Below are 27,643 nucleotides of genomic sequence, written 5' to 3'. Positions count from 1 at the left end.
TGCTCCGGATACCGTTTTTTTTCAACACTCTTGTAATTTCCACATTCTTGAAAAAATCTCCACAATGGTGCATCTGGGAGCAAAAAAGATACAGACCATTGTGTTAAGGGCACAATTTACTACAACTCTTGTAGTAAAAGTTTTTCTGTATTCTGCTCCGAATACCGTTTTTTTTCAACACTCTTGTAATTTCCACATTCTTGAAAAAATCTCCACAATGGTGCATCTGGGAGCAAAAAAGTCACAGACCATTGTGTTAAGGGCACAATTTACTACAACTCTTGTAGTAAAAGTTTTTCTGTATTCTGCTCCGAATACCGTTTTTTTTCAACACTCTTGTAATTTCCACATTCTTGAAAAAATCTCCACAATGGTGCATCTGGGAGCAAAAAAGTTACAGACCATTGTGTTAAGGGCACAATTTACTACAACTCTTGTAGTAAAAGTTTTTCTGTATTCTGCTCCGAATACCGTTTTTTTTCAACACTCTTGTAATTTCCACATTCTTGAAAAAATCTCCACAATGGTGCATCTGGGAGCAAAAAAGTCACAGACCATTGTGTTAAGGGCACAATTTACTACAACTCTTGTAGTAGAAGTTTTTCTGTATTCTGCTCCGAATACCGTTTTTTTTCAACACTCTTGTAATTTCCACATTCTTGAAAAAATCTCCACAATGGTGCATCTGGGAGCAAAAAAGTTACAGACCATTGTGTTAAGGGCACAATTTACTACAACTCTTGTAGTAAAAGTTTTTCTGTATTCTGCTCCGAATACCGTTTTTTTTCAACACTCTTGTAATTTCCACATTCTTGAAAAAATCTCCACAATGGTGCATCTGGGAGCAAAAAAGTCACAGACCATTGTGTTAAGGGAACAATTTGCTACAACTTTTGTAGTAAAAGTTTTTCTGTATTCTGCTCCGGATACCGTTTTTTTTCAACACTCTTGTAATTTCCACATTCTTGAAAAAATCTCCACAATGGTGCATCTGGGAGCAAAAAAGTCACAGACCATTGTGTTAAGGGAACAATTTGCTACAACTTTTGTAGTAAAAGTTTTTCTGTATTCTGCTCCGGATACCGTTTTTTTTCAACACTCTTGTAATTTCCACATTCTTGAAAAAATCTCCACAATGGTGGATCTGGGAGCAAAAAAGTTACAGACCATTGTGTTAAGGGCACAATTTACTACAACTTTTGTAGTAAAAGTTTTTCTGTATTTTGCTCCGAATACCGTTTTTTTTCAACACTCTTGTAATTTCCACATTCTTGAAAAAATCTCCATATTTATGCACCTGGGAGCAAAAAAGTCACAGACCATTGTGTTAAGGGCACAATTTACTACAACTTTTGTAGTAAAAGTTTTTCTGTATTCTGCTCCGGATACCGTTTTTTTTCAACACTCTTGTAATTTCCACATTCTTGAAAAAATCTCCACAATGGTGCATCTGGGAGCAAAAAAGTCCCAGACCATTGTGTTAAGGGCACAATTTGCTACAACCTTTGTCGTAAAAGTTTTTCTGTATTCTGCTCCGGATACCGTTTTTTTTCAACACTCTTGTAATTTCCACATTCTTGAAAAAATCTCCACAATGGTGCATCTGGGAGCAAAAAAGTCCCAGACCATTGTGTTAAGGGCACAATTTGCTACAACCTTTGTCGTAAAAGTTTTTCTGTATTCTGCTCCGGATACCGTTTTTTTTCAACACTCTTGTAATTTCCACATTCTTGAAAAAATCTCCACAATGGTGCATCTGGGAGCAAAAAAGTTACAGACCATTGTGTTAAGGGCACAATTTACTACAACTTTTGTAGTAAAAGTTTTTCTGTATTCTGCTCCGGATACCGTTTTTTTTCAACACTCTTGTAATTTCCACATTCTTGAAAAAATCTCCATAATGGTGCATCTGGGAGCAAAAAAGTTACTGACCATTGTGTTAAGGGCACAATTTACTATAACTTTTGTAGTAAAAGTTTTTCTGTATTCTGCTCCGGATACCGTTTTTTTTCAACACTCTTGTAATTTGCACATTTTTCAAAAATTCTCCACATTGATGCATCTGGGAGCAAAAATGTTGGAGACCATTGTGTTAAGGGCACAATTTGCTACAACTTTTGTAGTAAAAGTTTTTCTGTATTCTGCTCCGGATACCGTTTTTTTTCAACACTCTTGTAATTTCCACATTCTTGAAAAAATCTCCACAATGGTGCATCTGGGAGCAAAAAAGTCACAGACCATTGTGTTAAGGGAACAATTTGCTACAACTTTTGTAGTAAAAGTTTTTCTGTATTCTGCTCCGGATACCGTTTTTTTTCAACACTCTTGTAATTTCCACATTCTTGAAAAAATCTCCACAATGGTGCATCTGGGAGCAAAAAAGTCACAGACCATTGTGTTAAGGGAACAATTTGCTACAACTTTTGTAGTAAAAGTTTTTCTGTATTCTGCTCCGGATACCGTTTTTTTTCAACACTCTTATAATTTCCACATTCTTGAAAAAATCTCCACAATGGTGCATCTGGGAGCAAAAAAGTCACAGACCATTGTGTTAAGGGAACAATTTGCTACAACTTTTGTAGTAAAAGTTTTTCTGTATTCTGCTCCGAATACCGTTTTTTTTCAACACTCTTGTAATTTCCACATTCTTGAAAAAATCTCCATATTTATGCACCTGGGAGCAAAAAAGTCACAGACCATTGTGTTAAGGGCACAATTTACTACAACTTTTGTAGTAAAAGTTTTTCTGTATTCTGCTCCGGATACCGTTTTTTTTCAACACTCTTGTAATTTCCACATTCTTGAAAAAATCTCCACAATGGTGCATCTGGGAGCAAAAAAGTCCCAGACCATTGTGTTAAGGGCACAATTTGCTACAACCTTTGTCGTAAAAGTTTTTCTGTATTCTGCTCCGGATACCGTTTTTTTTCAATACTCTTGTAATTTCCACATTCTTGAAAAAATCTCCACAATGGTGCATCTGGGAGCAAAAAAGTTACAGACCATTGTGTTAAGGGCACAATTTACTACAACTTTTGTAGTAAAAGTTTTTCTGTATTCTGCTCCGGATACCGTTTTTTTTCAACACTCTTGTAATTTCCACATTCTTGAAAAAATCTCCATAATGGTGCATCTGGGAGCAAAAAAGTTACTGACCATTGTGTTAAGGGCACAATTTACTACAACTTTTGTAGTAAAAGTTTTTCTGTATTCTGCTCCGGATACCGTTTTTTTTCAACACTCTTGTAATTTGCACATTTTTCAAAAATTCTCCACATTGATGCATCTGGGAGCAAAAATGTTGGAGACCATTGTGTTAAGGGCACAATTTGCTACAACTTTTGTAGTAAAAGTTTTTCTGTATTCTGCTCCGGATACCGTTTTTTTTCAACACTCTTGTAATTTCCACATTCTTGAAAAAATCTCCACAATGGTGCATCTGGGAGCAAAAAAGATACAGACCATTGTGTTAAGGGCACAATTTACTACAACTCTTGTAGTAAAAGTTTTTCTGTATTCTGCTCCGAATACCGTTTTTTTTCAACACTCTTGTAATTTCCACATTCTTGAAAAAATCTCCACAATGGTGCATCTGGGAGCAAAAAAGTCACAGACCATTGTGTTAAGGGCACAATTTACTACAACTCTTGTAGTAGAAGTTTTTCTGTATTCTGCTCCGAATACCGTTTTTTTTCAACACTCTTGTAATTTCCACATTCTTGAAAAAATCTCCACAATGGTGCATCTGGGAGCAAAAAAGTTACAGACCATTGTGTTAAGGGCACAATTTACTACAACTCTTGTAGTAAAAGTTTTTCTGTATTCTGCTCCGAATACCGTTTTTTTTCAACACTCTTGTAATTTCCACATTCTTGAAAAAATCTCCACAATGGTGCATCTGGGAGCAAAAAAGTCACAGACCATTGTGTTAAGGGAACAATTTGCTACAACTTTTGTAGTAAAAGTTTTTCTGTATTCTGCTCCGGATACCGTTTTTTTTCAACACTCTTGTAATTTCCACATTCTTGAAAAAATCTCCACAATGGTGCATCTGGGAGCAAAAAAGTCACAGACCATTGTGTTAAGGGAACAATTTGCTACAACTTTTGTAGTAAAAGTTTTTCTGTATTCTGCTCCGGATACCGTTTTTTTTCAACACTCTTGTAATTTCCACATTCTTGAAAAAATCTCCACAATGGTGGATCTGGGAGCAAAAAAGTTACAGACCATTGTGTTAAGGGCACAATTTACTACAACTTTTGTAGTAAAAGTTTTTCTGTATTTTGCTCCGAATACCGTTTTTTTTCAACACTCTTGTAATTTCCACATTCTTGAAAAAATCTCCATATTTATGCACCTGGGAGCAAAAAAGTCACAGACCATTGTGTTAAGGGCACAATTTACTACAACTTTTGTAGTAAAAGTTTTTCTGTATTCTGCTCCGGATACCGTTTTTTTTCAACACTCTTGTAATTTCCACATTCTTGAAAAAATCTCCACAATGGTGCATCTGGGAGCAAAAAAGTCCCAGACCATTGTGTTAAGGGCACAATTTGCTACAACCTTTGTCGTAAAAGTTTTTCTGTATTCTGCTCCGGATACCGTTTTTTTTCAACACTCTTGTAATTTCCACATTCTTGAAAAAATCTCCACAATGGTGCATCTGGGAGCAAAAAAGTCCCAGACCATTGTGTTAAGGGCACAATTTGCTACAACCTTTGTCGTAAAAGTTTTTCTGTATTCTGCTCCGGATACCGTTTTTTTTCAACACTCTTGTAATTTCCACATTCTTGAAAAAATCTCCACAATGGTGCATCTGGGAGCAAAAAAGTTACAGACCATTGTGTTAAGGGCACAATTTACTACAACTTTTGTAGTAAAAGTTTTTCTGTATTCTGCTCCGGATACCGTTTTTTTTCAACACTCTTGTAATTTCCACATTCTTGAAAAAATCTCCATAATGGTGCATCTGGGAGCAAAAAAGTTACTGACCATTGTGTTAAGGGCACAATTTACTATAACTTTTGTAGTAAAAGTTTTTCTGTATTCTGCTCCGGATACCGTTTTTTTTCAACACTCTTGTAATTTGCACATTTTTCAAAAATTCTCCACATTGATGCATCTGGGAGCAAAAATGTTGGAGACCATTGTGTTAAGGGCACAATTTGCTACAACTTTTGTAGTAAAAGTTTTTCTGTATTCTGCTCCGGATACCGTTTTTTTTCAACACTCTTGTAATTTCCACATTCTTGAAAAAATCTCCACAATGGTGCATCTGGGAGCAAAAAAGTCACAGACCATTGTGTTAAGGGAACAATTTGCTACAACTTTTGTAGTAAAAGTTTTTCTGTATTCTGCTCCGGATACCGTTTTTTTTCAACACTCTTGTAATTTCCACATTCTTGAAAAAATCTCCACAATGGTGCATCTGGGAGCAAAAAAGTCACAGACCATTGTGTTAAGGGAACAATTTGCTACAACTTTTGTAGTAAAAGTTTTTCTGTATTCTGCTCCGGATACCGTTTTTTTTCAACACTCTTATAATTTCCACATTCTTGAAAAAATCTCCACAATGGTGCATCTGGGAGCAAAAAAGTCACAGACCATTGTGTTAAGGGAACAATTTGCTACAACTTTTGTAGTAAAAGTTTTTCTGTATTCTGCTCCGAATACCGTTTTTTTTCAACACTCTTGTAATTTCCACATTCTTGAAAAAATCTCCATATTTATGCATCTGGGAGCAAAAAAGTCACAGACCATTGTGTTAAGGGAACAATTTGCTACAACTTTTGTAGTAAAAGTTTTTCTGTATTCTGCTCCGGATACCGTTTTTTTTCAACACTCTTGTAATTTCCACATTCTTGAAAAAATCTCCACAATGGTGGATCTGGGAGCAAAAAAGTTACAGACCATTGTGTTAAGGGCACAATTTACTACAACTTTTGTAGTAAAAGTTTTTCTGTATTCTGCTCCGAATACCGTTTTTTTTCAACACTCTTGTAATTTCCACATTCTTGAAAAAATCTCCATATTTATGCACCTGGGAGCAAAAAAGTCACAGACCATTGTGTTAAGGGCACAATTTACTACAACTTTTGTAGTAAAAGTTTTTCTGTATTCTGCTCCGGATACCGTTTTTTTTCAACACTCTTGTAATTTCCACATTCTTGAAAAAATCTCCACAATGGTGCATCTGGGAGCAAAAAAGTCCCAGACCATTGTGTTAAGGGCACAATTTGCTACAACCTTTGTCGTAAAAGTTTTTCTGTATTCTGCTCCGGATACCGTTTTTTTTCAACACTCTTGTAATTTCCACATTCTTGAAAAAATCTCCACAATGGTGCATCTGGGAGCAAAAAAGTTACAGACCATTGTGTTAAGGGCACAATTTACTACAACTTTTGTAGTAAAAGTTTTTCTGTATTCTGCTCCGGATACCGTTTTTTTTCAACACTCTTGTAATTTCCACATTCTTGAAAAAATCTCCATAATGGTGCATCTGGGAGCAAAAAAGTTACTGACCATTGTGTTAAGGGCACAATTTACTACAACTTTTGTAGTAAAAGTTTTTCTGTATTCTGCTCCGGATACCGTTTTTTTTCAACACTCTTGTAATTTGCACATTTTTCAAAAATTCTCCACATTGATGCATCTGGGAGCAAAAATGTTGGAGACCATTGTGTTAAGGGCACAATTTGCTACAACTTTTGTAGTAAAAGTTTTTCTGTATTCTGCTCCGGATACCGTTTTTTTTCAACACTCTTGTAATTTCCACATTCTTGAAAAAATCTCCACAATGGTGCATCTGGGAGCAAAAAAGATACAGACCATTGTGTTAAGGGCACAATTTACTACAACTCTTGTAGTAAAAGTTTTTCTGTATTCTGCTCCGAATACCGTTTTTTTTCAACACTCTTGTAATTTCCACATTCTTGAAAAAATCTCCACAATGGTGCATCTGGGAGCAAAAAAGTCACAGACCATTGTGTTAAGGGCACAATTTACTACAACTCTTGTAGTAAAAGTTTTTCTGTATTCTGCTCCGAATACCGTTTTTTTTCAACACTCTTGTAATTTCCACATTCTTGAAAAAATCTCCACAATGGTGCATCTGGGAGCAAAAAAGTTACAGACCATTGTGTTAAGGGCACAATTTACTACAACTCTTGTAGTAAAAGTTTTTCTGTATTCTGCTCCGAATACCGTTTTTTTTCAACACTCTTGTAATTTCCACATTCTTGAAAAAATCTCCACAATGGTGCATCTGGGAGCAAAAAAGTCACAGACCATTGTGTTAAGGGCACAATTTACTACAACTCTTGTAGTAGAAGTTTTTCTGTATTCTGCTCCGAATACCGTTTTTTTTCAACACTCTTGTAATTTCCACATTCTTGAAAAAATCTCCACAATGGTGCATCTGGGAGCAAAAAAGTTACAGACCATTGTGTTAAGGGCACAATTTACTACAACTTTTGTAGTAAAAGTTTTTCTGTATTCTGCTCCGGATACCGTTTTTTTTCAACACTCTTGTAATTTCCACATTCTTGAAAAAATCTCCATAATGGTGCATCTGGGAGCAAAAAAGTTACTGACCATTGTGTTAAGGGCACAATTTACTACAACTTTTGTAGTAAAAGTTTTTCTGTATTCTGCTCCGGATACCGTTTTTTTTCAACACTCTTGTAATTTGCACATTTTTCAAAAATTCTCCACATTGATGCATCTGGGAGCAAAAATGTTGGAGACCATTGTGTTAAGGGCACAATTTGCTACAACTTTTGTAGTAAAAGTTTTTCTGTATTCTGCTCCGGATACCGTTTTTTTTCAACACTCTTGTAATTTCCACATTCTTGAAAAAATCTCCACAATGGTGCATCTGGGAGCAAAAAAGATACAGACCATTGTGTTAAGGGCACAATTTACTACAACTCTTGTAGTAAAAGTTTTTCTGTATTCTGCTCCGAATACCGTTTTTTTTCAACACTCTTGTAATTTCCACATTCTTGAAAAAATCTCCACAATGGTGCATCTGGGAGCAAAAAAGTCACAGACCATTGTGTTAAGGGCACAATTTACTACAACTCTTGTAGTAAAAGTTTTTCTGTATTCTGCTCCGAATACCGTTTTTTTTCAACACTCTTGTAATTTCCACATTCTTGAAAAAATCTCCACAATGGTGCATCTGGGAGCAAAAAAGTTACAGACCATTGTGTTAAGGGCACAATTTACTACAACTCTTGTAGTAAAAGTTTTTCTGTATTCTGCTCCGAATACCGTTTTTTTTCAACACTCTTGTAATTTCCACATTCTTGAAAAAATCTCCACAATGGTGCATCTGGGAGCAAAAAAGTCACAGACCATTGTGTTAAGGGCACAATTTACTACAACTCTTGTAGTAGAAGTTTTTCTGTATTCTGCTCCGAATACCGTTTTTTTTCAACACTCTTGTAATTTCCACATTCTTGAAAAAATCTCCACAATGGTGCATCTGGGAGCAAAAAAGTTACAGACCATTGTGTTAAGGGCACAATTTACTACAACTCTTGTAGTAAAAGTTTTTCTGTATTCTGCTCCGAATACCGTTTTTTTTCAACACTCTTGTAATTTCCACATTCTTGAAAAAATCTCCACAATGGTGCATCTGGGAGCAAAAAAGTCACAGACCATTGTGTTAAGGGAACAATTTGCTACAACTTTTGTAGTAAAAGTTTTTCTGTATTCTGCTCCGGATACCGTTTTTTTTCAACACTCTTGTAATTTCCACATTCTTGAAAAAATCTCCACAATGGTGCATCTGGGAGCAAAAAAGTCACAGACCATTGTGTTAAGGGAACAATTTGCTACAACTTTTGTAGTAAAAGTTTTTCTGTATTCTGCTCCGGATACCGTTTTTTTTCAACACTCTTGTAATTTCCACATTCTTGAAAAAATCTCCACAATGGTGGATCTGGGAGCAAAAAAGTTACAGACCATTGTGTTAAGGGCACAATTTACTACAACTTTTGTAGTAAAAGTTTTTCTGTATTTTGCTCCGAATACCGTTTTTTTTCAACACTCTTGTAATTTCCACATTCTTGAAAAAATCTCCATATTTATGCACCTGGGAGCAAAAAAGTCACAGACCATTGTGTTAAGGGCACAATTTACTACAACTTTTGTAGTAAAAGTTTTTCTGTATTCTGCTCCGGATACCGTTTTTTTTCAACACTCTTGTAATTTCCACATTCTTGAAAAAATCTCCACAATGGTGCATCTGGGAGCAAAAAAGTCCCAGACCATTGTGTTAAGGGCACAATTTGCTACAACCTTTGTCGTAAAAGTTTTTCTGTATTCTGCTCCGGATACCGTTTTTTTTCAACACTCTTGTAATTTCCACATTCTTGAAAAAATCTCCACAATGGTGCATCTGGGAGCAAAAAAGTTACAGACCATTGTGTTAAGGGCACAATTTACTACAACTTTTGTAGTAAAAGTTTTTCTGTATTCTGCTCCGGATACCGTTTTTTTTCAACACTCTTGTAATTTCCACATTCTTGAAAAAATCTCCATAATGGTGCATCTGGGAGCAAAAAAGTTACTGACCATTGTGTTAAGGGCACAATTTACTACAACTTTTGTAGTAAAAGTTTTTCTGTATTCTGCTCCGGATACCGTTTTTTTTCAACACTCTTGTAATTTGCACATTTTTCAAAAATTCTCCACATTGATGCATCTGGGAGCAAAAATGTTGGAGACCATTGTGTTAAGGGCACAATTTGCTACAACTTTTGTGGTAAAAGTTTTTCTGTATTCTGCTCCGGATACCGTTTTTTTTCAACACTCTTGTAATTTCCACATTCTTGAAAAAATCTCCACATTGATGCATCTGGGAGCAAAAAAGTCACAGACCATTGTGTTAAGGGCACAATTTGCTACAACCTTTGTAGTAAAAGTTTTTCTGTATTCTGCTCCGGATACCGTTTTTTTTCAACACTCTTGTAATTTGCACATTTTTCAAAAATTCTAAACATTGATGCATCTGGGAGCAAAAATGTTGGAGACCATTGTGTTAAGGGCACAATTTGCTACAACCTTTGTAGTAAAAGTTTTTCTGTATTCTGCTCCGGATACCGTTTTTTTTCAACACTCTTGTAATTTCCACATTCTTGAAAAAATCTCCACAATGGTGCATCTGGGAGCAAAAAAGTCACAGACCATTGTGTTAAGGGCACAATTTACTACAACTTTTGTAGTAAAAGTTTTTCTGTATTCTGCTCCGGATACCGTTTTTTTTCAACACTCTTGTAATTTGCACATTTTTCAAAAATTCTCCACATTGATGCATCTGGGAGCAAAAATGTTGGAGACCATTGTGTTAAGGGCACAATTTGCTACAACCTTTGTAGTAAAAGTTTTTCTGTATTCTGCTCCGGATACCGTTTTTTTTCAACACTCTTGTAATTTCCACATTCTTGAAAAAATCTCCACAATGGTGCATCTGGGAGCAAAAAAGTCACAGACCATTGTGTTAAGGGCACAATTTACTACAACTTTTGTAGTAAAAGTTTTTCTGTATTTTGCTCCGAATACCGTTTTTTTTCAACACTCTTGTAATTTCCACATTCTTGAAAAAATCTCCATATTTATGCACCTGGGAGCAAAAAAGTCACAGACCATTGTGTTAAGGGCACAATTTACTACAACTTTTGTAGTAAAAGTTTTTCTGTATTCTGCTCCGGATACCGTTTTTTTTCAACACTCTTGTAATTTCCACATTCTTGAAAAAATCTCCACAATGGTGCATCTGGGAGCAAAAAAGTCCCAGACCATTGTGTTAAGGGCACAATTTGCTACAACCTTTGTCGTAAAAGTTTTTCTGTATTCTGCTCCGGATACCGTTTTTTTTCAACACTCTTGTAATTTCCACATTCTTGAAAAAATCTCCACAATGGTGCATCTGGGAGCAAAAAAGTTACAGACCATTGTGTTAAGGGCACAATTTACTACAACTTTTGTAGTAAAAGTTTTTCTGTATTCTGCTCCGGATACCGTTTTTTTTCAACACTCTTGTAATTTCCACATTCTTGAAAAAATCTCCATAATGGTGCATCTGGGAGCAAAAAAGTTACTGACCATTGTGTTAAGGGCACAATTTACTACAACTTTTGTAGTAAAAGTTTTTCTGTATTCTGCTCCGGATACCGTTTTTTTTCAACACTCTTGTAATTTGCACATTTTTCAAAAATTCTCCACATTGATGCATCTGGGAGCAAAAATGTTGGAGACCATTGTGTTAAGGGCACAATTTGCTACAACTTTTGTGGTAAAAGTTTTTCTGTATTCTGCTCCGGATACCGTTTTTTTTCAACACTCTTGTAATTTCCACATTCTTGAAAAAATCTCCACATTGATGCATCTGGGAGCAAAAAAGTCACAGACCATTGTGTTAAGGGCACAATTTGCTACAACCTTTGTAGTAAAAGTTTTTCTGTATTCTGCTCCGGATACCGTTTTTTTTCAACACTCTTGTAATTTGCACATTTTTCAAAAATTCTCCACATTGATGCATCTGGGAGCAAAAATGTTGGAGACCATTGTGTTAAGGGCACAATTTGCTACAACTTTTGTGGTAAAAGTTTTTCTGTATTCTGCTCCGGATACCGTTTTTTTTCAACACTCTTGTAATTTCCACATTCTTGAAAAAATCTCCACATTGATGCATCTGGGAGCAAAAAAGTCACAGACCATTGTGTTAAGGGCACAATTTGCTACAACCTTTGTAGTAAAAGTTTTTCTGTATTCTGCTCCGGATACCGTTTTTTTTCAACACTCTTGTAATTTGCACATTTTTCAAAAATTCTAAACATTGATGCATCTGGGAGCAAAAATGTTGGAGACCATTGTGTTAAGGGCACAATTTGCTACAACCTTTGTAGTAAAAGTTTTTCTGTATTCTGCTCCGGATACCGTTTTTTTTCAACACTCTTGTAATTTCCACATTCTTGAAAAAATCTCCACAATGGTGCATCTGGGAGCAAAAAAGTCACAGACCATTGTGTTAAGGGCACAATTTACTACAACTTTTGTAGTAAAAGTTTTTCTGTATTCTGCTCCGGATACCGTTTTTTTTCAACACTCTTGTAATTTGCACATTTTTCAAAAATTCTCCACATTGATGCATCTGGGAGCAAAAATGTTGGAGACCATTGTGTTAAGGGCACAATTTGCTACAACCTTTGTAGTAAAAGTTTTTCTGTATTCTGCTCCGGATACCGTTTTTTTTCAACACTCTTGTAATTTCCACATTCTTGAAAAAATCTCCACAATGGTGCATCTGGGAGCAAAAAAGTCACAGACCATTGTGTTAAGGGCACAATTTACTACAACTTTTGTAGTAAAAGTTTTTCTGTATTTTGCTCCGAATACCGTTTTTTTTCAACACTCTTGTAATTTCCACATTCTTGAAAAAATCTCCATATTTATGCACCTGGGAGCAAAAAAGTCACAGACCATTGTGTTAAGGGCACAATTTACTACAACTTTTGTAGTAAAAGTTTTTCTGTATTCTGCTCCGGATACCGTTTTTTTTCAACACTCTTGTAATTTCCACATTCTTGAAAAAATCTCCACAATGGTGCATCTGGGAGCAAAAAAGTCCCAGACCATTGTGTTAAGGGCACAATTTGCTACAACCTTTGTCGTAAAAGTTTTTCTGTATTCTGCTCCGGATACCGTTTTTTTTCAACACTCTTGTAATTTCCACATTCTTGAAAAAATCTCCACAATGGTGCATCTGGGAGCAAAAAAGTTACAGACCATTGTGTTAAGGGCACAATTTACTACAACTTTTGTAGTAAAAGTTTTTCTGTATTCTGCTCCGGATACCGTTTTTTTTCAACACTCTTGTAATTTCCACATTCTTGAAAAAATCTCCATAATGGTGCATCTGGGAGCAAAAAAGTTACTGACCATTGTGTTAAGGGCACAATTTACTACAACTTTTGTAGTAAAAGTTTTTCTGTATTCTGCTCCGGATACCGTTTTTTTTCAACACTCTTGTAATTTGCACATTTTTCAAAAATTCTCCACATTGATGCATCTGGGAGCAAAAATGTTGGAGACCATTGTGTTAAGGGCACAATTTGCTACAACTTTTGTGGTAAAAGTTTTTCTGTATTCTGCTCCGGATACCGTTTTTTTTCAACACTCTTGTAATTTCCACATTCTTGAAAAAATCTCCACATTGATGCATCTGGGAGCAAAAAAGTCACAGACCATTGTGTTAAGGGCACAATTTGCTACAACCTTTGTAGTAAAAGTTTTTCTGTATTCTGCTCCGGATACCGTTTTTTTTCAACACTCTTGTAATTTGCACATTTTTCAAAAATTCTCCACATTGATGCATCTGGGAGCAAAAATGTTGGAGACCATTGTGTTAAGGGCACAATTTGCTACAACTTTTGTGGTAAAAGTTTTTCTGTATTCTGCTCCGGATACCGTTTTTTTTCAACACTCTTGTAATTTCCACATTCTTGAAAAAATCTCCACATTGATGCATCTGGGAGCAAAAAAGTCACAGACCATTGTGTTAAGGGCACAATTTGCTACAACCTTTGTAGTAAAAGTTTTTCTGTATTCTGCTCCGGATACCGTTTTTTTTCAACACTCTTGTAATTTGCACATTTTTCAAAAATTCTCCACATTGATGCATCTGGGAGCAAAAATGTTGGAGACCATTGTGTTAAGGGCACAATTTGCTACAACTTTTGTGGTAAAAGTTTTTCTGTATTCTGCTCCGGATACCGTTTTTTTTCAACACTCTTGTAATTTCCACATTCTTGAAAAAATCTCCACATTGATGCATCTGGGAGCAAAAAAGTCACAGACCATTGTGTTAAGGGCACAATTTGCTACAACCTTTGTAGTAAAAGTTTTTCTGTATTCTGCTCCGGATACCGTTTTTTTTCAACACTCTTGTAATTTGCACATTTTTCAAAAATTCTAAACATTGATGCATCTGGGAGCAAAAATGTTGGAGACCATTGTGTTAAGGGCACAATTTGCTACAACCTTTGTAGTAAAAGTTTTTCTGTATTCTGCTCCGGATACCGTTTTTTTTCAACACTCTTGTAATTTCCACATTCTTGAAAAAATCTCCACAATGGTGCATCTGGGAGCAAAAAAGTCACAGACCATTGTGTTAAGGGCACAATTTACTACAACTTTTGTAGTAAAAGTTTTTCTGTATTCTGCTCCGGATACCGTTTTTTTTCAACACTCTTGTAATTTGCACATTTTTCAAAAATTCTCCACATTGATGCATCTGGGAGCAAAAATGTTGGAGACCATTGTGTTAAGGGCACAATTTGCTACAACTTTTGTGGTAAAAGTTTTTCTGTATTCTGCTCCGGATACCGTTTTTTTTCAACACTCTTGTAATTTCCACATTCTTGAAAAAATCTCCACATTGATGCATCTGGGAGCAAAAAAGTCACAGACCATTGTGTTAAGGGCACAATTTGCTACAACCTTTGTAGTAAAAGTTTTTCTGTATTCTGCTCCGGATACCGTTTTTTTTCAACACTCTTGTAATTTGCACATTTTTCAAAAATTCTCCACATTGATGCATCTGGGAGCAAAAATGTTGGAGACCATTGTGTTAAGGGCACAATTTGCTACAACTTTTGTGGTAAAAGTTTTTCTGTATTCTGCTCCGGATACCGTTTTTTTTCAACACTCTTGTAATTTCCACATTCTTGAAAAAATCTCCACATTGATGCATCTGGGAGCAAAAAAGTCACAGATCATTGTGTTAAGGGCACAATTTGCTACAACCTTTGTAGTAAAAGTTTTTCTGTATTCTGCTCCGGATACCGTTTCTTTTCAACACTCTTGTAATTTGCACATTTTTCAAAAATTCTAAACATTGATGCATCTGGGAGCAAAAATGTTGGAGACCATTGTGTTAAGGGCACAATTTGCTACAACCTTTGTAGTAAAAGTTTTTCTGTATTCTGCTCCGGATACCGTTTTTTTTCAACACTCTTGTAATTTCCACATTCTTGAAAAAATCTCCACAATGGTGCATCTGGGAGCAAAAAAGTCACAGACCATTGTGTTAAGGGCACAATTTACTACAACTTTTGTAGTAAAAGTTTTTCTGTATTCTGCTCCGGATACCGTTTTTTTTCAACACTCTTGTAATTTGCACATTTTGCAAAAATTCTCCACATTGATGCATCTGGGAGCAAAAAAGTCACAGACCATTGTGTTAAGGGCACAATTTGCTACAACTTTTGTGGTAAAAGTTTTTCTGTATTCTGCTCCGGATACCGTTTTTTTTCAACACTCTTGTAATTTCCACATTCTTGAAAAAATCTCCACATTGATGCATCTGGGAGCAAAAAAGTCACAGACCATTGTGTTAAGGGCACAATTTGCTACAACCTTTGTAGTAAAAGTTTTTCTGTATTCTGCTCCGGATACCGTTTTTTTTCAACACTCTTGTAATTTGCACATTTTTCAAAAATTCTCCACATTGATGCATCTGGGAGCAAAAATGTTGGAGACCATTGTGTTAAGGGCACAATTTGCTACAACTTTTGTGGTAAAAGTTTTTCTGTATTCTGCTCCGGATACCGTTTTTTTTCAACACTCTTGTAATTTCCACATTCTTGAAAAAATCTCCACATTGATGCATCTGGGAGCAAAAAAGTCACAGATCATTGTGTTAAGGGCACAATTTGCTACAACCTTTGTAGTAAAAGTTTTTCTGTATTCTGCTCCGGATACCGTTTCTTTTCAACACTCTTGTAATTTGCACATTTTTCAAAAATTCTAAACATTGATGCATCTGGGAGCAAAAATGTTGGAGACCATTGTGTTAAGGGCACAATTTGCTACAACCTTTGTAGTAAAAGTTTTTCTGTATTCTGCTCCGGATACCGTTTTTTTTCAACACTCTTGTAATTTCCACATTCTTGAAAAAATCTCCACAATGGTGCATCTGGGAGCAAAAAAGTCACAGACCATTGTGTTAAGGGCACAATTTACTACAACTTTTGTAGTAAAAGTTTTTCTGTATTCTGCTCCGGATACCGTTTTTTTTCAACACTCTTGTAATTTGCACATTTTGCAAAAATTCTCCACATTGATGCATCTGGGAGCAAAAATGTTGGAGACCATTGTGTTAAGGGCACAATTTGCTACAACTTTTGTGGTAAAAGTTTTTCTGTATTCTGCTCCGGATACCGTTTTTTTTCAACACTCTTGTAATTTCCACATTCTTGAAAAAATCTCCACAATGGTGCATCTGGGAGCAAAAAAGTCACAGACCATTGTGTTAAGGGCACAATTTGCTACAACCTTTGTAGTAAAAGTTTTTCTGTATTCTGCTCCGGATACCGTTTTTTTTCAACACTCTTGTAATTTCCACATTCTTGAAAAAATCTCCACAATGGTGCATCTGGGAGCAAAAAAGTTACAGACCATTGTGTTAAGGGCACAATTTACTACAACTTTTGTAGTAAAAGTTTTTCTGTATTCTGCTCCGGATACCGTTTTTTTTCAACACTCTTGTAATTTGCACATTTTTCAAAAATTCTAAACATTGATGCATCTGGGAGCAAAAATGTTGGAGACCATTGTGTTAAGGGCACAATTTGCTACAACCTTTGTAGTAAAAGTTTTTCTGTATTCTGCTCCGGATACCGTTTTTTTTCAACACTCTTGTAATCTCCACATTCTTGAAAAAATCTCCACAATGGTGCATCTGGGAGCAAAAAAGTCACAGACCATTGTGTTAAGGGCACAATTTACTACAACTTTTGTAGTAAAAGTTTTTCTGTATTCTGCTCTGGATACCGTTTTTTTTCAACACTCTTGTAATTTGCACATTTTTCAAAAATTCTCCACATTGATGCATCTGGGAGCAAAAATGTTGGAGACCATTGTGTTAAGGGCACAATTTGCTACAACTTTTGTGGTAAAAGTTTTTCTGTATTCTGCTCCGGATACCGTTTTTTTTTCAACACTCTTGTAATTTCCACATTCTTGAAAAAATCTCCACATTGATGCATATGGGAGCAAAAAAGTCACAGACCATTGTGTTAAGGGCACAATTTGCTATAACTTTTGTAGTAAAAGTTTTTCTGTATTCTGCTCCGGATACCGTTTTTTTTCAACACTCTTGTAATTTGCACATTTTTCAAAAATTCTAAACATTGATGCATCTGGGAGCAAAAATGTTGGAGACCATTGTGTTAAGGGCACAATTTGCTACAACCTTTGTAGTAAAAGTTTTTCTGTATTCTGCTCCGGATACCGTTTTTTTTCAACACTCTTGTAATCTCCACATTCTTGAAAAAATCTCCACATTGATGCATCTGGGAGCAAAAAAGTCACAGACCATTGTGTTAAGGGCACAATTTGCTACAACCTTTGTAGTAAAAGTTTTTCTGTATTCTGCTCCGGATACCGTTTTTTTTCAACACTCTTGTAATTGGCACATTTTTCAAAAATTCTCCACATTGATGCATCTGGGAGCAAAAATGTTGGAGACCATTGTGTTAAGGGCACAATTTGCTACAACTTTTGTGGTAAAAGTTTTTCTGTATTCTGCTCCGGATACCGTTTTTTTTTCAACACTCTTGTAATTTCCACATTCTTGAAAAAATCTCCACATTGATGCATATGGGAGCAAAAAAGTCACAGACCATTGTGTTAAGGGCACAATTTGCTACAACCTTTGTAGTAAAAGTTTTTCTGTATTCTGCTCCGGATACCGTTTTTTTTCAACACTCTTGTAATTTCCACATTCTTGAAAAAATCTCCACAATGGTGCATCTGGGAGCAAAAAAGTCACAGACCATTGTGTTAAGGGCACAATTTGCTACAACCTTTGTAGTAAAAGTTTTTCTGTATTCTGCTCCGGATACCGTTTTTTTTCAACACTCTTGTAATTTCCACATTCTTGAAAAAATCTCCACAATGGTGCATCTGGGAGCAAAAAAGTTACAGACCATTGTGTTAAGGGCACAATTTACTACAACTTTTGTAGTAAAAGTTTTTCTGTATTCTGCTCCGAATACCGTTTTTTTTCAACACTCTTGTAATTTCCACATTCTTGAAAAAATCTCCATATTGATGCACCTGGGAGCAAAAAAGTCACAGACCATTGTGTTAAGGGCACAATTTGCTACAACTTTTGAAGTAAAAGTTTTTCTGTATTCTGCTCCGGATACCGTTTTTTTTCAACACTCTTGTAATTTGCACATTTTTCAAAAATTCTCCACATTGATGCATCTGGGAGCAAAAATGTTGGAGACCATTGTGTTAAGGGCACAATTTGCTACAACTTTTGTGGTAAAAGTTTTTCTGTATTCTGCTCCGGATACCGTTTTTTTTCAACACTCTTGTAATTTCCACATTCTTGAAAAAATCTCCATATTGATGCACCTGGAAGCAAAAAAGTCACAGACCATTGTGTTAAGGGCACAATTTACTACAACTTTTGTAGTAAAAGTTTTTCTGTATTCTGCTCCGAATACCGTTTTTTTTCAACACTCTTGTAATTTCCACATTCTTGAAAAAATCTCCATATTGATGCACCTGGGAGCAAAAAAGTCACAGACCATTGTGTTAAGGGCACAATTTGCTACAACTTTTGAAGTAAAAGTTTTTCTGTATTCTGCTCCGGATACCGTTTTTTTTCAACACTCTTGTAATTTGCACATTTTTCAAAAATTCTCCACATTGATGCATCTGGGAGCAAAAGTGTTGGAGACCATTGTGTTAAGGGCACAATTTGCTACAACTTTTGTGGTAAAAGTTTTTCTGTATTCTGCTCCGGATACCGTTTTTTTTCAACACTCTTGTAATTTCCACATTCTTGAAAAAATCTCCACAATGGTGCATCCGGGAGCAAAAAAGTCACAGACCATTGTGTTAAGGGAACAATTTGCTACAACTTTTGTAGTAAAAGTTTTTCTGTATTCTGCTCCGGATACCGTTTTTTTTCAACACTCTTGTATTTTGCACATTTTTCAAAAATTCTCCACATTGATGCATCTGGGAGCAAAAATGTTGGAGACCATTGTGTTAAGAGCACAATTTGCTACAACTTTTGTGGTAAAAGTTTTTCTGTATTCTGCTCCGGATACCGTTTTTTTTCAACACTCTTGTAATTTCCACATTCTTGAAAAAATCTCCACAATGGTGCATCTGGGAGCAAAAAAGTCACAGACCATTGTGTTAAGGGAACACTTTGCTACAACTTTTGTAGTAAAAGTTTTTCTGTATTCTGCTCCGGATACCGTTTTTTTTCAACACTCTTGTAATTTCCACATTCTTGAAAAAATCTCCATATTGATGCACCTGGGAGCAAAAAAGTCACAGACCATTGTGTTAAGGGCACAATTTGCTACAACTTTTGTAGTAAAAGTTTTTCTGTATTCTGCTCCGGATACCGTTTTTTTTCAACACTCTTGTAATTTGCACATTTTTCAAAAATTCTCCACATTGATGCATCTGGGAGCAAAAATGTTGGAGACCATTGTGTTAAGGGCACAATTTGCTACAACTTTTGTCGTAAAAGTTTTTTGGTATTCTGCTCCGGATACCGTTTTTTTTTCAACACTCTTGTAATTTCCACATTCTTGAAAAAATCTCCACATTGATGCATCTGGGAGCAAAAAAGACACAGACCATTGTGTTAAGGGCACAATTTGCTACAACCTTTGTAGTAAAAGTTTTTCTGTATTCTGCTCCGGATACCGTTTTTTTTCAACACTCTTGTAATTTCCACATTCTTGAAAAAATCTCCACAATGGTGCATCTGGGAGCAAAAAAGTCACAGACCATTGTGTTAAGGGAACAATTTGCTACAACTTTTGTAGTAAAAGTTTTTCTGTATTCTGTTCCGGATACCGTTTTTTTTCAACACTCTTGTAATTTCCACATTCTTGAAAAAATCTCCACAATGGTGCATCTGGGAGCAAAAAAGTCACAGACCATTGTGTTAAGGGCACAATTTGCTACAACCTTTGTAGTAAAAGTTTTTCTGTATTCTGCTCCGGATACCGTTTTTTTTCAACACTCTTGTAATTTCCACATTCTTGAAAAAATCTCCACAATGGTGCATCTGGGAGCAAAAAAGTCACAGACCATTGTGTTAAGGGCACAATTTACTACAACTTTTGTAGTAAAAGTTTTTCTGTATTCTGCTCTGGATACCGTTTTTTTTCAACACTCTTGTAATTTGCACATTTTTCAAAAATTCTCCACATTGATGCATCTGGGAGCAAAAATGTTGGAGACCATTGTGTTAAGGGCACAATTTGCTACAACTTTTGTGGTAAAAGTTTTTTGGTATTCTGCTCCGGATACCGTTTTTTTTTCAACAGTCTTGTAATTTCCACATTCTTGAAAAAATCTCCACATTGATGCATCTGGGAGCAAAAAAGTCACAGACCATTGTGTTAAGGGCACAATTTGCTACAACTTTTGTAGTAAAAGTTTTTCTGTATTCTGCTCCGAATACCGTTTTTTTTCAACACTCTTGTAATTTCCACATTCTTGAAAAAATCTCCATATTGATGCACCTGGGAGCAAAAAAGTCACAGACCATTGTGTTAAGGGCACAATTTGCTACCACTTTTGTAGTAAAAGTTTTTCTGTATTCTGCTCCGGATACCGTTTTTTTTCAACACTCTTGTAATTTGCACATTCTTGAAAAAATCTCCACAATGGTGCATCTGGGAGCAAAAAAGTCACAGACCATTGTGTTAAGGGCACAATTTGCTACAACCTTTGTAGTAAAAGTTTTTCTGTATTCTGCTCCGGATACCGTTTTTTTTCAACACTCTTGTAATTTGCACATTTTTCAAAAATTCTAAACATTGATGCATCTGGGAGCAAAAATGTTGGAGACCATTGTGTTAAGGGCACAATTTGCTACAACCTTTGTAGTAAAAGTTTTTCTGTATTCTGCTCCGGATACCGTTTTTTTTCAACACTCTTGTAATTTCCACATTCTTGAAAAAATCTCCACAATGGTGCATCTGGGAGCAAAAAAGTCACAGACCATTGTGTTAAGGGCACAATTTACTACAACTTTTGTAGTAAAAGTTTTTCTGTATTCTGCTCTGGATACCGTTTTTTTTCAACACTCTTGTAATTTGCACATTTTTCAAAAATTCTCCACATTGATGCATCTGAGTAGTATAGATTCGCCGATTCAAGAACCTCCTCCTCGAACCTGCGTTCTAGGAGGAGGTTCTTGAATCGGCAAATTTTTTGGGGGTCAGAGGAGGTTCGATGAGGAGAGGAGGTTCTTGAATCGGAGATTCTTTTGAGGGTCGGAGGAGATTCGATGAAGAGAGGAGGAGGTCAATTAACTTGAGAAGGTCATGTTATTTTGACGAAATTATTAAAAATTTATCTTTATTAAAAATTTATCTTTATTAAAAATGTATCTTTATTTAGGTTATGTTATTAAAAATTTATCTTTATATGTAACCTGTTTACCTAGATGAAAACAATTACTATGTTTATCCTTCGACGCTTCTCAATGAACTGGTAATGTTTTCGATATATCTCTTAACTTATTGTACACAAAGGTATACGGTTTTGGGACATGTAGGTATACAAATAAGTGAGTCATGATCTACCTGCGGGATATTTTTTAAAATTTATTGTGTAAAGGTATACGGAGCTTTAAAATATGCGAGGAGGTTCTTGAATCGGCAAATTTTTTGGGGGGATACGTTCGAGGAGGAGGTCAATTAACTTAATACTAGTAAGTGAGTCATGATCTACCTGCGAGATATTTTTTTAATTTATTATGCAGAGGTATACGGAGTTATAAATATACATGTATACAAACGCACTCGATGCATCCTCCTCCTCCCCAATAAGTTTCAGGAGCGGTGAGGGTTTATAAACGCCTGCGAAATGTGGTATTGACGTAGTTCTTTCATAACAAGTAGAAGTGTACAACATTAAATTGTAAAATGGTCGTGTGTGAGGATTGTGGAAAAAGTTTTACTCGAGTTGACAATTTAAAAAGACATCAACGATTATCTTGTATTGGCAAGAGAATCAAGCTTGACGCACCGCAAATTCCAAAAGCAGTAAAATGTGAGGCTTGCGATGATTATGTAAATAGACAATGTTACTCTGCACATTTACGAAGCAACGCACACAAGCGTAACGCTTTTGTTATAATCGATGACGGAGTGGAGAGAATAGCTGGAGCATTCGGTGACAAAATCGTCAGTTATCGAATAAGTGAAGAAGGTTTTTTTGTGGATTTGGATGAATTTTCTCATAGAATTCGAGAAAAAATACTAAATCTAATACAAAGCGCAATCGATATTCACCGAAATGTAAAATTAAATATGGAATGTTTTGGTTTGTATTTTTACAATCAAAGGAAGACTGTGAAATAAAATCATTCAATACGAAAAATAAGGTAGTATCATTAGCGTCGGATCTGTATAAAATATATAAGGAATTTATTGATGAAATTTCATCAAAAATGTCAGAATTCCAGGAACGAGATTCAGGTAAGCGTAATGTGACATAATATACCTATATATTAAAAAATAAATGTTTCAATATTTTATTTAGGATGGACTTTAATGCAAATTCTCTATATGGAGTTAAATTTAAACAAATATAATCCTATCAGAGCATCTAATTACATCGATCTACCATCGCAAATAAAAGCAAAGCGTGCTGTGATAAATATACAAAACGCGGATGATGCATGTTTTGCATGGGCTGTAACATCCGCACTACATGAACCGAACGGTTTACCACAGAGGACATCTTCGTATCCGAATTACCTAGACTGCGGCTTAGACTATTCAAATATTGTTTTTCCAGTTAAATTACGAGATATACCTGTATTTGAAAAGCAGAACAAACTATCTATTAATGTATATGGAATAAATGAGTATTTTAAAGACGGTGTTATGAATTATGACATAATTACAATGTATATATGTCGACAAAAAGAAGAAAGACATATAAATTTATTATTGGTTACAAATGATTCCGGGAATAGTCACTATTGTTGGATAAAAAATCTGTCTCGATTACTATCATCGCAAGCATCGCAGAATGGTCATGAAAAGTATATTTGCGACGGATGCTTGGTATTCTTTACGTCAGAAAATAAACTTATCCGTCATCAAAGTGACGATTGCAGCAAGGTAAGGGCAATTTTACCAACAACAAATTTAAAAATAAATAAATATGGAAATGAAGAAAAGGAAAATATACTACAGTTCGAAAATTTTGAACGACAATTAAAAATACCGTTCGTGGTGTATGCAGATTTTGAAGCATTACAGAAACCGATCGCCGATGCGGAAGCAACAGAACTTAACGATGATAATTCATACTCCGTCAAATGTTTCAAACACGAACCTTATGCATTTGCATATTATATAAAATGTTCATATGACGAATCATTGTCGAAGTTTGAAATATATCGCGGATGTAATGCTGCTCAAATTTTCATGAGCAAGTTGGAACATGACGTTCTGAATATATACAAAAATTATTTAAGCCAACCAAAAGAAATGCTCCCATTACCACCTATTGATAGATTAATACATGAGATGCAGGATATCTGTCACATTTGTTCGCACAAAATAAAAGAAGGTAATAAAGTGTGCGATCATGATCACCTAACTGGGTTGTATAGAGGACCCGCACATGCTGTATGTAACATCAATTATCAATTACCAAAGTTCATACCGATATTCTTTCACAATCTTTCGAACTACGATTGTCATATGTTTGTGAAAGATATGGCATTAAAAGAAGAAGACGTGGACGTTATAGCACAGAATAAAGAAAAGTATATATCATTTTCGAAAAAAATTATCGTAGGAGAAAACATTGACAGCAAGGGAAAGCTAAGGCGGGTTCATATGAAATTGAGATTTGTGGATTCATTTAGGTTTATGGCTTTATCGCTAGAGAAGTTGGGTTCATTTTTGGAAGACAACCAATGCGTTCAAATCAGAAAATATTTTAGGAACGAAGAACAGTTTCGACTTATACGTCAGAAAGGAGTTTTTCCGTATTCCTTTGTGGATTCATTCGAAAAGCTGAATCTTACCGCTCTGCCAGATCGAAGTAGTTTTTACAATACTTTATGCGACGATAGTATAACCGAAGAAAATTATTGTCGTGCACAAACGGTGTGGAACTTATTTAACTGTCGCACTTTAGGCGAATATAGCGACATTTATTTAACGTCTGACGTTTTACTTTTGGCGGACGTATTTGAGAATTTCCGAACCATCTCGATGAAGTATTACTCTTTAGATCCATGTCATTACTTCACAGCGCCGGGCTTCGGTTGGGATGCATTATTACGAATGACAGGGGTAAAATTAGAATTATTAACGGACATAGACATGTTACACTTCTTTAAAAATGGTATTCGCGGTGGATTAAGTATGTGCACTAAACGCAGTGCGAAGGCTAACAATAAATTAATGATGGAATTTGATGAAACCAAAGACCCATCTTATATTTTGTATCTCGACGCTACGAATTTGTATGGACACGCAATGAGACGAAAATTACCGACGGGGGGATTTCGATGGCTATCAGATGAAGAGATTCAAAAGTTAGATATTTACAATACGGAAGACGATTCCGAAAAGGGTTACGTGTTCGAGGTAGATTTAGAGTATCCGGAAGCAATACATGATGAACACAACGATTTGCCATTTTGTCCAGAACGGATTGTACCCCCAGGTTCAAAAAATGCAAAGTTAATAGCAAATTTGGAAAATAAAACAAAATACATCATTCATTACGTGAATCTAAAGCAGTGTATCAAGTTCGGATTGAAACTAACGAAGATTTACAGAGTATTAGAATTTAAACAATCCAACTGGATGCGGAGCTACATCGATTTCAATTCCGATAAACGTGCGAAAGCTAAGAATGAATTTGAAAAAAATCATTACAAAGCAATGAATAACATCGTATACGGTAAGACAATGGAAAATGTGGAAAAGCGAGTGGATATAAGACTAGTTACCCACTGGGAATGTCGTCATAAGAAACCGGGCGTGGAAGCCCTAATAGCTAAACCAAATTTTAAATCTTCGAAAATATTTTGCGATAATTTGATAGCCGTTCAATTGAACGTCGCGGAAGTTCGTTATTGCAAACCGCTGTATGTGGGTTTCAGTATATTAGAGCTTTCGAAAACCGTAATGTACAGCTTCTTCTATGATTACTTAAAACTTAAATATGGAAATAACATAACACTTTTATACACCGATACTGATTCCCTAATCCTAGAAATTACTACTCCCAATGTATATGAGGATATAAAAGAAAATATTGAATTTTTTGACACGTCCAATTATCCGTTAGAGAATATACACAATATACCTCGCGGTCGATCTGTGTTGGGAAGAATGAAAGATGAATATCCAAACAGGTGCATAACGTCATTTGTTGGAACAGGAGCTAAGGCGTACTGCATCACCTTGTTGAATGATAATGTAAAGAAGGCTAAAGGAGTAAAGAAATATGTTATAGATAAACATTTAAGCGTGACCGATTATAAACGTGTGGTTGAATGTGGCGGATCGGTTCATAAAAAAATGTACATTTTTAAGTCAGAATTTCATACTATGTATACCGAATTAAAGAATAAAATTGCTCTTTCATCGTGCGATGATAAACGATACATATTACCGAACGGATGTAATACTTTGGCGTGGGGTCATTGGTTGATAAAAAGATTGAATGCGAATAAATGAATTTAATTTAAAAAAAATTGTAAAGAATAATAATAATAATGTATTTGTAATGTTCGATTGTTAATAAAGTCTTGTAAACTTTTAAATAGGTCTTTATACGTTTTAAAGAACGTTAGTTTTTGAGATCCAAGAATTATGAGACGGACCTAATCCTAACCATTTCACAAACACTTGATTTCCTTTTCGCCGTAGCACTTTTTCCACCAAGTAGACGTCAGGATATTTAACTTTTTGTAATTCCTCTCGATAAAAACCACCCATAATTTTTTCATTGGATGCATCTTTGAGCAGATATGTTGTTGGGAAAGTATTACGAACAGAATGTATTGTAAACACTTCGTTAGACCAATTGGGAGTATAGTTTTTGGTGAAGGCGTGTCGATGCTTGCTCACTCTGACGTGATCACCGACATTAAATTTTTTGGTATAAGGATCGACAATTTTTATGTAATTATATACAGTTTTTAACAGTGTCGATGCGTTTCTGTTATTTACCTCGCTAGGTTTCATTCCTATCGTCCTGTGAACTTGGTTGTTATAATCCAGAATTAATTTGGGAAGCAATTCCAACCAACGATAGTTACCTTGCATACTAAATTCTTTCCACATTTTTTCTTTTATTGTTCTATTAAACCGTTCAACAATAGAACTCTTTAAATTGGAAAATGAACTGTAGTGATTGATGTGATATCGTGACATGAGCTTTTTAAAATCCTCATTGTAAAATTCTTTTCCGTTATCCGTTTGCAGATTCTTCGGTATGTTTTTCCGCTTTTCCGATAGAATTGTTTCCATAGCTCGCGTAACTTCTTTGCCAGTTTTGTTTTTTAGTGGTACAGCCCATCCATACTTTGAGAAAGCATTAATAACTGTTAGAATATATTTAAAATTACCATTTGCTTTTGAATAAGGTATCATCTCCACTAAATCAGCTTGAAATAAGTCCGTTAAACCTTTTATAATAACACGTCTGCGTTTATACTTTTTCCTCGCGGACGCGTGCAACTCGTTTACGACGGACCTTTTAATATCGCTCATTTTCTGGATATTTCAATGAGCAGTTCTACCATAAATGGTTTCTTGAGTAAAGTGGTCTTCGTTGTGGGTTTGCAAACTATTTTATCTCCAAAGAAGAGAACATTTAACTTTTTATTTGGATCGAAGATACTCCCGTTAATAATCATTTCAACGTCTCCTTCAAATCGGTATTTCACTATTTCACCAATATATAAAAAGTTTATATATTTACTTACGTAACCTAAATTTTGAATAATGTAATAATTATCCGTTGTATCCGTAGTTCCATCTCCGCTAAACGTAAGTATAGTTGGTTGTTTGAAATATCGTTGTAAGTTTTCACGTTTATTAAAATGAGCAGCAATGTTGTGTCCGTGTACGTGTTTACCAAACTTATCGATCGTCATACTAGACGAATGTTTTCCGAACTTGCTTAAACTCATCTGCTCTAGTTCACAAACGTCGGTGTTTTAAAACAAAAAATGTGAGAGACGTATATTTATGATAATATTTTAACGTATAATCTCGGCCTCTGTTAGCTCCGATATTATTGATGATATTTCATTGACATGTGCAGAATGACCTGCAGTTTGCGAGGCCATCAACAAACGCAGTCTGTCGACAAGTTCGTTGGGATCGTCCCAATACTCGTATTCGATAAGAGCCCCAGGAACGACTTGTTTTTGTAATGCACCACCGACTTTTTTCTTCGGATTCGGCCAGTATTTAGCCCAATGCACCTTGGGTTTGTTACCTTCAACGATAGGCTTGATAATATTCTGAAATTTCCCACTGTCGTCCTCAGTAGTCATACCTGCCTCTGGAATGTAATTAATGTACGGAGC

General features: G+C 35.5%; 2 protein-coding genes across 2 annotated transcripts; both read left to right on the top strand.

Annotated features, from left to right (window-relative positions):
• Positions 1 to 22,516: 22,516 nt before the first annotated feature.
• Positions 22,517 to 24,378, top strand: LOC139431638 (uncharacterized). Its single transcript, XM_071199637.1, has 3 exons — positions 22,517 to 22,544; positions 22,609 to 24,275; positions 24,343 to 24,378. Exons 1-3 carry the CDS (start codon positions 22,517 to 22,519, stop codon positions 24,376 to 24,378), a joined length of 1,731 nt encoding a protein of 576 aa, XP_071055738.1.
• Positions 24,379 to 24,455: 77 nt separating this feature from the next.
• LOC139431637 (uncharacterized) lies at positions 24,456 to 25,781 on the top strand. The gene has a single exon (XM_071199636.1). It carries the CDS (start codon positions 24,456 to 24,458, stop codon positions 25,779 to 25,781), a length of 1,326 nt encoding a protein of 441 aa, XP_071055737.1.
• The last annotated feature ends 1,862 nt before the right edge of the window (positions 25,782 to 27,643 follow it).

Source organism: Onthophagus taurus, chromosome 10 (genome assembly GCF_036711975.1).
Source record: "Onthophagus taurus isolate NC chromosome 10, IU_Otau_3.0, whole genome shotgun sequence".
In the NCBI taxonomy this organism is placed as follows: domain Eukaryota; kingdom Metazoa; phylum Arthropoda; class Insecta; order Coleoptera; family Scarabaeidae; genus Onthophagus; species Onthophagus taurus.
The sequence above is the reverse complement of the archived record's forward strand: the minus strand, read 5'-3'. Positions and strand labels throughout refer to the sequence as shown.